The sequence below is a fragment of the Gigantopelta aegis genome, chromosome 11 (genome assembly GCF_016097555.1).
Source record: "Gigantopelta aegis isolate Gae_Host chromosome 11, Gae_host_genome, whole genome shotgun sequence".
NCBI lineage: Eukaryota > Metazoa > Mollusca > Gastropoda > Neomphalida > Peltospiridae > Gigantopelta > Gigantopelta aegis.
In genome coordinates, this window is record NC_054709.1 from 15,608,687 (window position 1) to 15,623,686 (window position 15,000).

Genomic DNA, 15,000 nt, shown 5'->3' on the forward strand with positions numbered 1-15,000 from the left:
CATATTCTGTAAAAAGAAATCTATAATGAATTGCATTAAAACACCATTTTATTACAAATTTAACACTGAAACCAGAAATACGTACACGCAAACGCTTTAAACTACGTAACGCCATTGTGTGTACTTTGCCAAATCATTGACGTCATATTTAGTACCGACAAGGTGATTGGTTTGTTGGCGTGATAATTTCTCATTTTTATTTTCCCCATTATGAGTGCCTGCTGGGGTAATAATTTGGAATAAGTCTTGTGCATGAATACATTACTGAATATGTTATGGGTTCAGCAAATTTTTTGACATTTGGTTTTGTGCAATCTGATCGAAATCGACTAAACTGGTCTAAAATCAACGTAGGCCATGGTATGATTTATCCTGTCTGTGGGGTGGTGCATAAAAAAACATCCCTTGCTACTAATGAAAAAATGTACCGGAATTCCTTTCTAAGACTATGTCAAAATTACCAATTAATAAATCAATGTGCTCTAGTGGTGTCGTTATACCAAACAAACTTTAGCTATCAGTCATGGACCAGATGAATCGATTCCAATCAGATAATGATTGTGAAGGAGTGCTTAATTGTGCACTCTCCCAACCCCCAACTGCAGATATTGTTCCTTCGAGCCTGATCATATACGTGGAGAGGCATTCATATAGGTCAATGGCTTGTTTGCCAATCCATTTTTTGTGTGAAATAAATATTGTTTAAACCACATACATATGCACACACACACACACACACACACACACACACACACACACACACACACACACACACACATACGTACATACATACATACACACATCACAAATACCGTAAACATTGTAATAAATAAAATTTAAAAATAAGTAATTAACTTGATTTAATTATATAATTAATTACAGGGGGCGAGTTGGTAAGGAACGAGTCTGTTTGGGGCAAACTGACCTTCTCCCATTTAGAGTAGTTTCCCTTTACAATCAAGGATGTAAACAAAACCGGTATGTTGCTGTTTACAGGAATGGCTGTTGGAGAATTTGCTTGACAACAATCGAAGCAGTTCATCAAGATTAACCTCGAGCTATGTCGACATTCGAAGATTCGCTGTTCGAGTTGGCGTGTACAGAACTTGGAAACCCGCAAACTGACGGCTGGGAGTTGTTCGTTGAATCACATGACGTTACAATATACAGACTTTACACCGAGGTTAGAATAATATATTCAGTGACCGAGTCAGTCATATCACGTAGCTCGAGTGTCCTCTAGCGTTATAGAATAACTCCATCTGATGGTTACCAGTCATGTCGTCCCCGTGTAAAAACGTCCCCGGTTCCTACCAAAACGTACCCGGTTCCTACCAAAACGTCCCCGGTCATACTTAACACCAATCTAATTAAAATTAGCTCCACTATTACATGTGGATCTAACAGCAGCCAGTTGGAGCTCATGTCCACCAATCAAAACCTTACTTGCAGAATCATGCTAGTGATTTAAAAATAATTTGAAAACATTCCGAATTATCCTGAGGGTATACATGTTTCGTGTGAATTACGAATGCCTTAAAACATGTTTTATTTTATAAAATAAATCATTTGTAATGTAAAACTGAAGACTGATTTAGTTTTTAGTTTTTTTAATAAATAAATAATTTGTAATGTAAAACTGAAGACTAATAACCCACCCCGTACGTATTGGTATGGTTTGTTGTACTGCGGCCACTAAAATAGACTCGCCCGATATTTTTAGAATTTGTATGCTCCCAAATAACGTTATAAAAGGCGAAGTGTTATTGGTCAATATTTAAATTATTATTTACAGATGAAATGTTACCTGGACATTGGCGACTATGCAGTGTTGTTAGCAATCTGATTAAAATTAGTTCTACTGGTCTAAATAAGGCATTCGTAATTCACATGAAATATGTTGTATACCCTCAGGATAATTTGGAATGTTTTCAAATTATTTTCAAATCACTGGCATGATTCTGCAAGTAAGGTTTTGATTGGTGGACATGAGCTCCAACTGGCTGCTGTTAGATCCACATGTAATAGTGGAGCTAATTTTAATTAGATTGATTTAACACTAACTACACAATGCATACACAATTATTTGAGAGAAGTGGAATCAAATTCAATGTCATTTCAACCCTATTCAATATCTGAATGCCATTAGGCCTATACCTAACTATTTTTCTTGCAACAATTTTTTTTCCCGTGCCCAACACCGACAACTCTTTCGCTATTATGCCATTTCTAATAAAAAAATTATTGTTGTCTGTTTGGAGGATTTAATGCTCAACAAGGATATCCATGTTAAATCAAAGAGGCCACTAAATCTCGCTTATAACAACTAATTAAGAATCCCACATCAGAGACGAGACATTTAAAATTTGATTGTTGTCCGTTTTGAGTATTTAATGCCCAATAGGCTAATTATTTGATGTTTTCACCTCATTTACTTGTTTATTTAATGCACGACCTCCTTCATACGCAGGGATGTTATGGTCCTTCATATGCGGGCGCGATTTGACGCGGGGACGTTATGACTAGTCACCCAGCTGAGTACCACGGGTCCCAGCTTCGGTCGCCTCCTATATATCCTATATATAGTCTGTAATCAAAACTTGTGTCACCGTGTTTCAACCGTTTCTCAACCAAAATAGTGAAACAAGTGGACACACAAACCAAAAATATATAACCTACCATACTCACAAAATCCTGATTGAAGTACGTGCATCATTATTAACAAAATGAATCTTCAACGACAACTTTAAAACATATCCGCGCCATTTTAAATTTGCTAAGTTGAGGTAAGCAACTTGCTGTAAATGTTAAGAAAAGTATTGACTTGCCATGTGCACTACACCATAGGTTTGAAAACTATACTTGGTGACCGAGTCTGTCATATCATGTAGCTCGAGTATCCACTAGCATTATAGAATAACCCTAGGGGACACTTCAGCTAAGTAGCACGGTCATAGGGTCCCAGTTTCGGTTGCCCCTCCCCCCCCCCCCCCACCTCCTCTTTGGTCCAATGTCTGTTTCAATTGTTTAAAAAGACTACTAGAGCACATTGATTTATTAATCATCGGCTAATGGATGTCAAACATTTGGTAATTCTGACATATAGTCCTAGAGAGGAATCCCGCTACATTTTTTTTTATTAGTAGCAAGGGATCTTTTATATGCACCATTTCAGAGACAGGATAGCACATACCACAGCCTTTGATATATACCAGTCATGGTGCACTGGCTGGAATGAGAAATAGCCTAATGGTCCCACTGACTGGGATCGATCCCACACTGACCGCGTATTAAGCAGGTGCCTTACCACTGGACTATGTCCTACCCCTCCTTTGGTCCAAAGTCCAGTAGATACACACTTGTATTGGAATGGCCTCTATATGGAAAGAAAGAAAGAAATGTTTTATTTAACGACGCACTCAACACATTTTATTTACGGTTATATGGCGTCAGACATATGGTTAAGGACCACACAGATTTTGAGAGGGAACCCGCTGTTGCCACTATATGGGCTACTCTTCCGATTAGCAGCAAGGGATCTTTTATTTGCGCTTCCCACAGGCAGGATAGCACAAACCATGGCCTTTGTTGAACCAGTTATGGATCACTGGTCGGTGCAAGTGGTTTACACCTACCCATTGAGCCTTGCGAAGCACCCACTCAGGGTTTGGAGTCGGTATCTGGATTAAAAATCCCATGCCTCGACTGGGATCCGAACCCAGTACCTACCAGCCTATAGACCGATGGCCTACCACGACGCCACCGAGGCCGGTAGGCCTCTATATGGGTGCATGTGTATATTATTGAATGATGTAAAATATATCAATTGTCTTATCATTATTTCACGACTACTGGTATATCAAAGGTTGTGGTATATGCTATCCTGTCTGTGGAATGGTGCATATAAAAGATCCCTTGCTATTAACGGAACATGTTCTAGTGTTGTCGTTAAACAAAAAAGACTTTATCTCTATATGACAAGCTTTTGGTAAAGTATATGGGTACATTATTGAATGGCATAAAATATATACATTTTCTTATCGCTATTTAACAGGCTTCTGGCTTGTACATACATGTGTATATGGGTACATTATCGATTAACGTAAGATACATTCACTATTGAACAGGCTTCTGGCTTGTACATACATGTGTATATGGGTACATTATCGATTCACGTAAGATACATTCACTATTTAACAGGCTTATGGCCTGTACATACATGTGTATATGGGTACATTATCGATTAACGTAAGATACATTCACTATTTAACAGGCTTCTGGCTTGTACATACATGTGTATATGGGTACATAATCGATTAACATAAGATACATTCACTATTTAACAGGCTTCTGGCTTGTACATACATGTGTATATGGATACTTTATTGAATGACGTAAGATACATTCACTATTTAACAGGTTTCTGGTTTGTTTAAAGGCATATTGTCACAGACCACTGACCTATTAAATGGCCTAACAAAGTATTACCTGAACAAAAATATATTTGATTTTCCCCTAAATATACTCTATTCAAACATCTACTTAACCACTATAGTATGGTATTTTGTCAAAATAATTGAATTATGGCAATGGTCCATAATTCAAAAATTGTATTGCCATAATTCAAAAACTAAACTTGCCGAGAGGATTGACATGGATTTCACTTCATTATGGTTCAATTAAAGTGATGCAATAGCTAGATTTGGTTTTCAAAAATTAACGTAATTTTTATTTATGATCAATTTTTAGAGAAATCAGGTCCTTAAATCTGTGACAGTATGCCTTTAAGATATATTCACTATTTAACAGGTTTCTGGTTTGTACATACATGTGTATATGGGTACGTTATCAAATAACATAAGATATATTCACTATTTAATAGGCTTCTGGTGTGTACGTATATGGGCACGTTATTGAATAACATAAGATATATTCTCTGTTTGACAGGCATCTGGTTTGTACGAGTATAAGATATACGGCTTTATGAAAGATGTTCTTCCTGATGTGTGCGCTAAGGTTTATATGGACCTGGAGTACAGAAAACAGTGGGATTCGTATGTCAATGGTATGTGAATGGGTGTGGCTGAATGGCTGACCATGCAGACTGGCCTTTGATGGAATTGTGGCTAAGCCATCAGAATTAAGGGGCTGGTAGGTACCAGCAGGGCTCGAAATATAAAGTAAAATTTGGCCTGCTGTTTTGTTTTCAAAATAGCCAGCAAACAATAATATGGCCTGCTGAAAAAACATGTGCATGGCCTGCTGGAAATAAGACAGCATGTGGTTGGGGTAGTGTGTGAAAAATTAGGACCTCTGATGTGTATTTTAGAGCATTATGGGGAAAAAGTATAACAGAATCTTGAGCTAAATAGCAGATGAGATAACTGTCCCTTGAAAAATTACCCTTATGTCTGTCTGTCTCTCTTTCTTCCTCCTTCCTCCACTCTCCTTCCATCCATCCCTCTCTCCCTCCCTCCCTTTGCTTCCCTTCCTCCCTCTCTCTCTCCCACCCTCCCTCTCTCTCTCCTTCCTCCTCTCTCTTCCTCTCTTTCCTTCCTCCTCTCTCCTTCCCTTCCTCCCACCTTCCTCCCTTCCTCCCTCTCTCTCTCTCTCACTCTCTCTGTCCCTCCCTCTCTCCTCCCTCCTCTCTCTCTCCCCTTCATCTCTCTCTCTCTCTCTCTCTCTCTCTCTCTCTCTCTCTCTCTCTCTCTCTCTCTCTCTCTCTCTCTCTCTCTCTCTCTCTCTCTCTCTCTTTAATAGGTCACGGTTTTTTTTCCAGAACTATATGAAACTGATGTTAATGGAAAGAAGCTGATTTACTGGAATATCAACTATCCGTTTTTCATGAGCAACCGAGATGTATCCTTCAAATAACTATTACTGTAAACTGGATTAATAATAATATTGTGACATGGTTCCTCCCCACCTCCCACCCCCACCCCCACCCCCCGAAAAAAACACATTTACAACATGTAAATATTGCAAACAACCAACATCACTTTAAGCACTTTCTAACTTAGAAAATAATGTGTGGATATGAAATTTGAAATTTGGTGTAAACATTTAACACACATAATTTGAGATTTGATGTAAACATTTCACACACAAACACACAATTTTCCCCCTGTTCACAGCAACTATCAATGCTAGTACATGGCTCAAAATAGGGAAAGAAGGAAATGTTTTATTTAACGACACACCACTCAACACATTTTATTTACGGTTATATGGCGTCGGACATAATATGGTTAATGACCACGAAGATATTGAAAGAGGAAACCCGCTGTCGCCACTTCATGGGCTACTCTTTTCGAACAGCAGCAAGGGATCTTTTATACGCACCATCCCACAGACAGGGTAGCACATACCATGGCCTTCCTTATCGCTTTACACAGGCTGCTGTTTCGAACCCTGCAGTACATGTGTGTATATATATATGTGTGTGTGTGTGTGTCATGAATAAGACTCAAATGGCAACAAAACGATTGGTACATCAAAGGCCGTGGTATGTGCTATCCTGTCTATGGGATGGTGCATATAAAATATCCCTTGCTGCCAATCATTTGAGTAATAGTAACTAATACTCCAGAGTGATGAATTAACTGTGACGTCCTCAAGGGCGGGACATACCCAGGGTCAGTCAGGGCTAGCTCTGGCACTCGCCAAATTCACCATTTGCGAATTTTTATAGCAGTTTGCAAATTTTAGTTTAGTTTTTGGCGAAATAATTTCATGTAATAATTGCCATTTTGTAGAAAATAACTGACAATTTCTGCCATTTTTGAAATTTAAATAATAATAGACAATTTGGCAAATTATTTTACTCACCCAGAGCTAGCCCGGCCAGTGTAATGCGCAGTCGGTCTAGAATCTATCTCTGTCTGTGGGCCCATGGGCTATATCTCGTTCCAACCAGTGTAATATGCGGTCGGTCTAGAATCTCTGTCTGTGGGCCCATGGGCTATTTCTCGTTCCAGCCAGTGTAATGTGCGGTCGGTCTAGAATCTATCTCTGTCTGTGGGCCCATGGGCTATATCTCGTTCCAGCCAGTGTAATGCGCGGTCGGTCTAGAATCTATCCCTGTCTGTGGGCCCATGGGCTATATCTCGTTCCAGCCAGTGTAATGCGCGGTCGGTCTAGAATCTATCTCTGTCTGTGGGCCCATGGGCTATATCTCGTTCCAGCCAGTGTAATGTGCGGTCGGTCTAGAATCTATCCCTGTCTGTGGGCCCATGGGCTATATCTCGTTCCAGCCAGTGTAATGTGCGGTCGGTCTAGAATCTATCTCTGTCTGTGGGCCCATGGGCTATTTCTCGTTCCAGCCAGTGTAATGTGCGGTCGGTCTAGAATCTATCTCTGTCTGTGGGCCCATGGGCTATTTCTCGTTCCAGCCAGTGTAATGCGCGGTCGGTCTAGAATCTATCTCTGTCTGTGGGCCCATGGGCTATATCTCATTCCAGCCAGTGTAATGCGCGGTCGGTCTAGAATCTATCTCTGTCAGTGGGCCCATGGGCTATATCTCGTTCCAGCCAGTGTAATGCGCAGTCGGTCTAGAATCTATCTCTGCAGTGGGCCCATGGGCTATTTCTCGTTCCAGCCAGTGTAATGCGCGGTCGGTCTAGAATCTATCCCTGTCTGTGGGCCCATGGGCTATATCTCGTTCCAGCCAGTGTAATGTGCGGTCGGTCTAGAATCTATCTCTGTCAGTGGGCCCATGGGCTATTTCTCGTTCCAGCCAGTGTAATGCGCGGTCGGTCTAGAATCTATCCCTGTCTGTGGGCCCATGGGCTATTTCTCGTTCCAGCCAGTGTAATGCGCGGTCGGTCTAGAATCTATCTCTGTCTGTGGGCCCATGGGCTATTTCTCGTTCCAGCCAGTGTAATGCGAGGTCGGTCTAGAATCTATCCCTGTCTGTGGGCCCATGGGCTATTTCTCGTTCCAGCCAGTGTAATGCGCGGTCGGTCTAGAATTTATCTCTGTCTGTGGGCCCATGGGCTATTTCTCGTTCCAGCCAGTGTAATGCGTGGTCGGTCTAGAATCTATCCCTGTCTGTGGGCCCATGGGCTATATCTCGTTCCAGCCAGTGTATCACGACTGGTATATCAAAGGATCTGGTATGTACTATCCTGTCTGTAGGATGGTGCATATAAACCAGGGCTTCTAGGTTATGGTAGCCCCACTCCCATGGCTAATGATATTCAGTGTTTGGCTAGTAAATAACTACTATTGCCATGCCTGACAGCTAGTGAATCTTTTTGGTTAAATGTTGCAGTTAATTATATTTTATAAATATGAATATCCTGCCCCCACCTCCACCCCTCCACCCCCCAATGTTAGTGTTTTTAAACTCTCCCTCTTCAGGTAACATATTTGATTATTTAACTAGTATTTAGTAAAATTGTATTAACTTTGCAGTAGGGCTAGTGAATTTTTAATCATGACTTAGTAAATTTCTAAAATCACTGGTCCCATGGCAAGTGGATTTTATAAAAATTCTAGAAGCCCTGTAAAAAAAATATACTAGTACTATAGTAGAGGAACATTTAAAAAATGAAAAAGAAGTTAAGTATATTTTTACCAACAGCAAGGACTCTCATGTTTAATAACTGCAAGCATGTGAGTTTAACCTAAGCGAAACAAACTTTGGTTTTATCTGACTAGCTATGTAGTATATGTGTACAAGCGAGATCCTCTCAATAGTGTTGTATTTTTCACAGAATATATTATGACATAGAAATTGTATGGACCTGCATGGAGTAATTAATGGTGGTGTGAGACCTTAACTACCTGTGTAGTATGTGTACAAGCGAGAGCTGCGGGAGATGACCTATGCTGGGATGAAGGCCTGGGTCGTCCTGGCACAGAGTGAGGTGTCGTCCAGTATACCAGAGAAATCCGGGGTCATCCGAGTGGACGACTACAAACAGAGCGCAGTGCTCACGTCAGACGGGGAGCAAGGAACTAAAGGTAGCCAAAGAATTTTTTTATTCACTCCATAACTGGGATCCTGGTGTGATTCACCTGGATACCACCGAGAATACGAAATTCTGGCTGGGAAGCCGCATTCTAGGCAGGATCCTGGTGTACAAATACCAGGATCGTGGTTGCCACCCCTTTATCAATAAAGTATATAGGAGCATCAAACCTTGCATTGCAAATTCAACTTTGGATGGTGAAGTATCGTATGCCATAACTATGTGTAGGTTACTGTGACCTACTTTTGATGAGCATATCATGTACCTCACAGGTATTCTTGTTTTAAAATTTTTTTTTTAAAACTCTTCTCTTTTTTTTGTAAACCCCATTTACTGTCACCTTACTTTTCTATCTTTTGAATTCCATTCAGTTTCTTCCTCCTAAAGTTCAACTCCATTCTATTTTTCTTCCCAATCTAGCAGCTAATTCTCCTACATTTCAACCTCTTTTGCTGTTCACCTCCACATCCCAGTCCTTGTCTCTCCAACCACAACACATGCTACCTTGTCTCTTTTGGCCATTCATGCCACATACTTGTTATTTCTCATCATATACACAAAGTAGCTCAGTCAGTGTCAGAGGTGATTGGGTTGGAGGATCAAATCCCGTCAGTGGACCCATTGTTTGATTGGTATAGTGTCAACACTTTAATGTACAATTCTAGTTATTAACAGGTCTCTGTTAGTCGTGGGATGTTTTTTTTTTATCTCAGACAGTTGAGTTCTCGCTCGAGGTGCTAACATCGCAGCATCGAACCACCTCAGTGGATCCATTCAGCTGATTGAGTTTTTTATCGTTCCAACCAGTGCACCACAACTGGTCAACGGCCATGGTTTCCTCTGATGACTACGAGTCAGAATTACCAACTCTTTGACATACAATAGACGATGATTAATTAATCAATGTGCTCCAGTGGTGTCGTTAAACAAAACAAACTTTAACTGTTGGTCGGCAACATCTTAACAATGGCGACAGACTTGGGACTGTCACTTTAAGGTGTACACTGGTATTAACCCCTTTGCTTTCAGCATATACACTTTTATTATCCACATGGTTCAACATAACCAAGTTACATTTAATAACAGTTGTATGAAACACACGTGTAGTGACAAGTGTAATTAGGTAATTTTGGGAAGTGACGTAATAACATGACGTTGATTCCCCAGCCCTAGCTCAGACTGTGAAATATGACGTCATTTTGTCATTTTCTTCTAAATGTGGTTCAGACATTTTCAGACAGCTCTTGTTATTCATAAAAAAATAACAATAATAATATGGATACGGTGAAAATAAAAATTAAGTTTCTTTGTCCTAATCCGATCGACCCACAAAAATTGGCCCGCGTCAAAATCTTTTTTTGTCATCTTTTGGGGAAGAATAATTTTTTAATTATTATTATTTTTAATTTTATGTTAATATGTGACCAAGTTGGGTGTCATATGTATCCTTTTATGCAAATTATTTTATTCTTGCAAAAATATGTATGGTACAAAACAAAACAAAAAAAATCCCTACCTACTTACCCACATTTGAAATTACAGGTCGGAAATGGACAAACAAATATATTTTTAAGGATGGCCTAATAAAGAAATTATTACACTCGCGTGTGAATCGTACCGATTTATGAATCTCATGTCAGGATGCATGAATTACGTTACCTCTCGCCAGGGCTAGCCCTGGGTGGCTCTTTTTGTTTGCCAAAACATTCACCAATCTTCAATTTCTTTCGCCAATCTAAATATGTATTCGCCAATTATATTTTGGCATTTCAGTCAAAATATTTTGTTTTTAATCTTGTTCTTTATGATAATGTAGTATATGCTAAAATGTACTTATTATTCAATTTACGTCTTGTATGACATTGTTTTAGGGGATCTATTTTTTACTAATCTAATAGTGAAATGCTGCTGATGTCTATAGGGCTGGCCTTAGCCCAGTGGTAAAGCGCTCGTATGATGTGCGGTCAGTCTAGGGTCGATCCCCGTTGATACCGGACTATACTCTGTACATATATTTTTGCACTACGAGTGTGAAATGGTAAGTACCGGTCGCTCACAGTACAAAAATCCAGACACTCATTTCATAAAATCAGTACGACACACAAGCTCGTATAATAATCTGTGTATATTCATGAAAATGTTGACATTTGTGAATGGTTCCTTAATTTTAGATATTCGTATAACCTTTTTTCTGTGTAAATATTACATTGGAACTCCTCTAAACCGGACACCCTATAATGACCAGGTAAAAAGTCCAGGTTTAAGAGGTATCCTGTTTAGAGAGGTTCTCTTCTGTACATATATTTAAAAAGGGACCACGAAGAAAGTCCGGTTTTGAGAGAATTCCAGTTTACAGAGTGTCCGGTTTTGAGAGGTTTCACTGTATATGGTGATGGTGTTGTTGGGGTTGTTTGTTTTTTTAAGTTGTATTATTTATTCCATGTTGTTTTTGTTCTTTCTCTTTCAGCATTTATGCATTATTATGATAACCCTAAAGGAATGATTCCGACTTGGTTAATCAACTGGGGTGCAAAGGTAAATTGACCTACATGTATTTAGTAGACCAGGCATCAAAATAAGTCGAGAACGGTCATTCAGGTTACCGGGAGGTTACTACATGTAAGAAAAGTCGAGAACGGTGTTTCGTTCTCAACAAAAAATTCAACAACGGTAGTTTCATTTCCGAACGTAAACCAGGTATTTCATTCTGAACTCCCATGGCATGTTTCATTTCTCGTAAGGAATTGCAAGCAATTATAGTGAATTCACATTTTAGCAGCGTCCACTAGATGAATTTACTTCCACGTTTCGTTTTCTCGTGCGACATTGCACAGATGTTCGTGCGCACTTGTGCAATTGCAAGCAATTTCGGCAATCCGCGTTTAAGCAGCGCCCACTAGATAAATTTACTTCCGGATTTCGTTTCTCGTACCGATGTGCACGTGCACTGATTATCTTTCATTGTTGTATGATAAAATAAGAGAAAATAGAAAACAGAACATTCTTATTTGTATCAATTTATTTATTCAATAGTCCAGTTATTAAATATGAGTCACCTACTTGTAAAGAATTACCTGGCACACATGTAAGGATGTTAAAAAGTAGTAGTAACAGGAATTCAGTTCTAACTATCATATAGTTGTGGTAACCTATAGGTTACCAGGCTATATTTTGTGGTAACCTGTAAATGGGTTACCAGACACAATGCTTATTTCGATGCCTGGTAGACTGTGCTGTTTAAGGATACATGTACATGTATGTGTGTCTGCAATCTAGTTTATTTTTTATGAAAATGACCTAGCACCATTACATCAGACAGAATTTCAATTGTGTCTAGAACAGAATCAGAAAAATGAGAATGGTTTGATAAATAACCACGTACCTCGTGTAACTTGGCTTTTCCACAGAATGGTACCAGCGGGATTAATGCACGTTCAGTTAGAAGCTTTTCACCTCACAACCACCATGTCCCCTTGCACAACCACCATGTCCCCTTGCACAACCACCATGTCCCCTTGCGCAACCACCATGTCCCCTTGCACAACCACCATGTCCCCTTGCGCAACCCCCATGTCCCCTTGCGCAACCCCCATGTCCCCTTGCGCAACCGCCATGTCCCCTTGCGCAACCGCCATGTCCTCTTGCACAACCACCATGTCCCCTTGCACAACCACCATGTCCCCTTGCACAGTAACCGGGAATATTCTTTTGTGGAAGTTCCTTTCTGGCCAAATTATTAAATTGTAAAAAAATTGTACCTGTATAAAAGGCATTATATAAAACAAATTTTAATTTCCTTCTTTTTTTGTTCACGTTTTTTTTACTAAGTATTTTATTTCACTACTCCCAAAGAAGCCGACATTAAATTTGTGCAGGTGAAAATGTGGAAATGTTAAGAACTATGAGCTATTATGGTTTAAATCTGTTGTACTGTATACTTTGTATTTCAAATAACGTATAAGAAAAAGAAAGAAAGAAAGAAATATTTTATTTAACGATGCACTCAAAATAGTTTATTCTCATTATATGGCATCAGGCATATGGTTATGGACCACTTAGATATTGAGAGAGGAAACCCGCTATCGTCACTTCATGGGCTACTCTTTTTGATTAGCAGCAAGGGATCTTTTATATGCACCATCTCACAGACGGGGTAGTACATACCATGGCCTTTGATATACTAGTCATATTGCACTGGCTGGAATGAGAAATGGCCCACTGGGCCCACCGATGGGGATCAATTCCAGATCGAACACGCATTGAGCAAGTGCCTTACCACTGGGCTACGTCTCTCCCTACTAACGTGTAAAAAGTGTTATTCCTACTTTTGGTTTCACGTAACTTTGCTCAAATGTTCCAAACTTTGTCTGGAAACAAACCGGCCTCGGTGGTGTCGTGGTTAGGCCATCGGTCTACAGGCTGGAAGGTACTGGGTTTGGATCGGGTTCGAGGCATGGGATTTTTAATCCAGATACCGACTCCAAACCCTGAGTGAGTGCTCTGCAAGGCTCAATGGGTAGGTGTAAACCATGTGCACCAACCAGTGATCCATAACTGGTTCAACAAAGGCCATGGTTTGTGCTATCCTGCCTGTGGGAAGTGCAAATAAAAGATCCCTTGCTGCTAATCAGAAAGAGTAGCCTATGTGGCGACAGCGTGTTTCCTCTAAAAAAAACCCAGACAGATCATATGTTTGACGTCCAATAGCCGATGATCAGATAATAAATCAATGTGCTCTAGTGGCGTCGTTAAATAAAACAAACTTTACTTTTTTGTCTGGAATTAAAAGGATGCCGTTTCAACAGTACCATACTCCATATATAAATTAAACAAATGTGCCACTATTTAAGAGAGATACAGTAATTCTACGTCCATTTTCCTTTGAGTCAAAAAGCAATTTTAATGCTGCATTTTCAATATTTTGTAATAAAATTGAAATGGCTTTTATTGGAAACGAAAACATAGGTAGTATTATGTAGTAGTGTTTGTATAAAGTGCTCCTACTGGCAGTAGCTAGTGGGAATTTCCCTATTAACTCAGTTGGTAGAGTGCTGGACTCTTAGTACTGAGAGTCCGTGGTTCGAATCCCCTCAGTGGAGATAGTATTATATCATCTCCTGATTTAGTGAGGGTGAGACGTGGCCCAGTGGTACAGCACTCGCTCGATGCGCGGTCGGTGTGGGATCGATCCCCGTCGGTGGGCCCATTGGGCTGTTTCTCGTTCCAACCAGTGCACCACAACTGATATATCAACGGCCGTGGTATGTGCTACCCTGTCTGTGGGATGGTGTGTATAAAAGATCCCTTGCTGCTAATCGAAAAGAGAAGCCCATGAAGTGGCGACAGCAGGTTTCCTCTCTGAATATCTGTGTGGTCCTTAACCATATGTCTGACGCCATATAACCGTAAATACAATGTGTTGAGTGCGTTGTTAAATAAAACATTTCTTTCAGTTTGGCGATACATTGTTTGTCTTGTTTTAACTTTGTATTTTCTGTTTCAGACGGGAGTGCCTCAGTTCCTTACCATAATGCAGAAAGCATGCCGTGGGTATCCAGAGTACTTGAGAAAACAACAAGCAAATGGTTGATGTTAATTTCTCATAGATGAAATATAATTTCTATTTTGCAATCTTTCACCTCAGTCAGGTAACATACTGACGGAAAGGAGTTTGGGATCACAGCAGAACTAACACGAACAGCAGAGAGTGACTGCAGACAAAATCATAATCCATTGTTTCAGAAAAATCTACATTTCCTCTGGACACTTATCGTGAAAAAACGTGGACCGGGCTACCCCATAAACCGTTCTGTTTACATATGACTTTTTTTAAAAAATCTATACATACGAAGAGCTCACCTGTACATGGCCAAGTTAGGCAATTGCTAATTTTTATTAAAAATGGCTACAACAATTAGGTTTTGGCTAATATAATATTCCTTAAATTAACCACATTTCAATAATTTTGAAGGAAGGAAATGTTTTATTTAACGATGCACTCAAACACATTTTATTTATGGTTATA

General features: G+C 39.8%; 1 protein-coding gene across 1 annotated transcript in view; it reads left to right on the forward strand.

Annotated features, from left to right (window-relative positions):
• Nucleotides 1-959: 959 nt before the first annotated feature.
• The window catches only part of LOC121385314 (phosphatidylcholine transfer protein-like), a 14,077-nt gene continuing 36 nt past the window's right edge, over nucleotides 960-15,000 (forward strand). Inside the window, exons 1-6 of the mRNA XM_041515948.1 lie at nucleotides 960-1,183; nucleotides 4,948-5,065; nucleotides 5,780-5,859; nucleotides 8,796-8,967; nucleotides 11,443-11,510; nucleotides 14,479-15,000. The exon at nucleotides 14,479-15,000 is cut by the window's right edge and continues 36 nt beyond it. Of these exons, the coding sequence (XP_041371882.1) occupies nucleotides 1,061-1,183; nucleotides 4,948-5,065; nucleotides 5,780-5,859; nucleotides 8,796-8,967; nucleotides 11,443-11,510; nucleotides 14,479-14,565 (648 nt within the window). The 5' untranslated portion in view covers nucleotides 960-1,060 and the 3' untranslated portion in view covers nucleotides 14,566-15,000. The remainder of the gene's footprint in view (nucleotides 1,184-4,947; nucleotides 5,066-5,779; nucleotides 5,860-8,795; nucleotides 8,968-11,442; nucleotides 11,511-14,478) is intronic.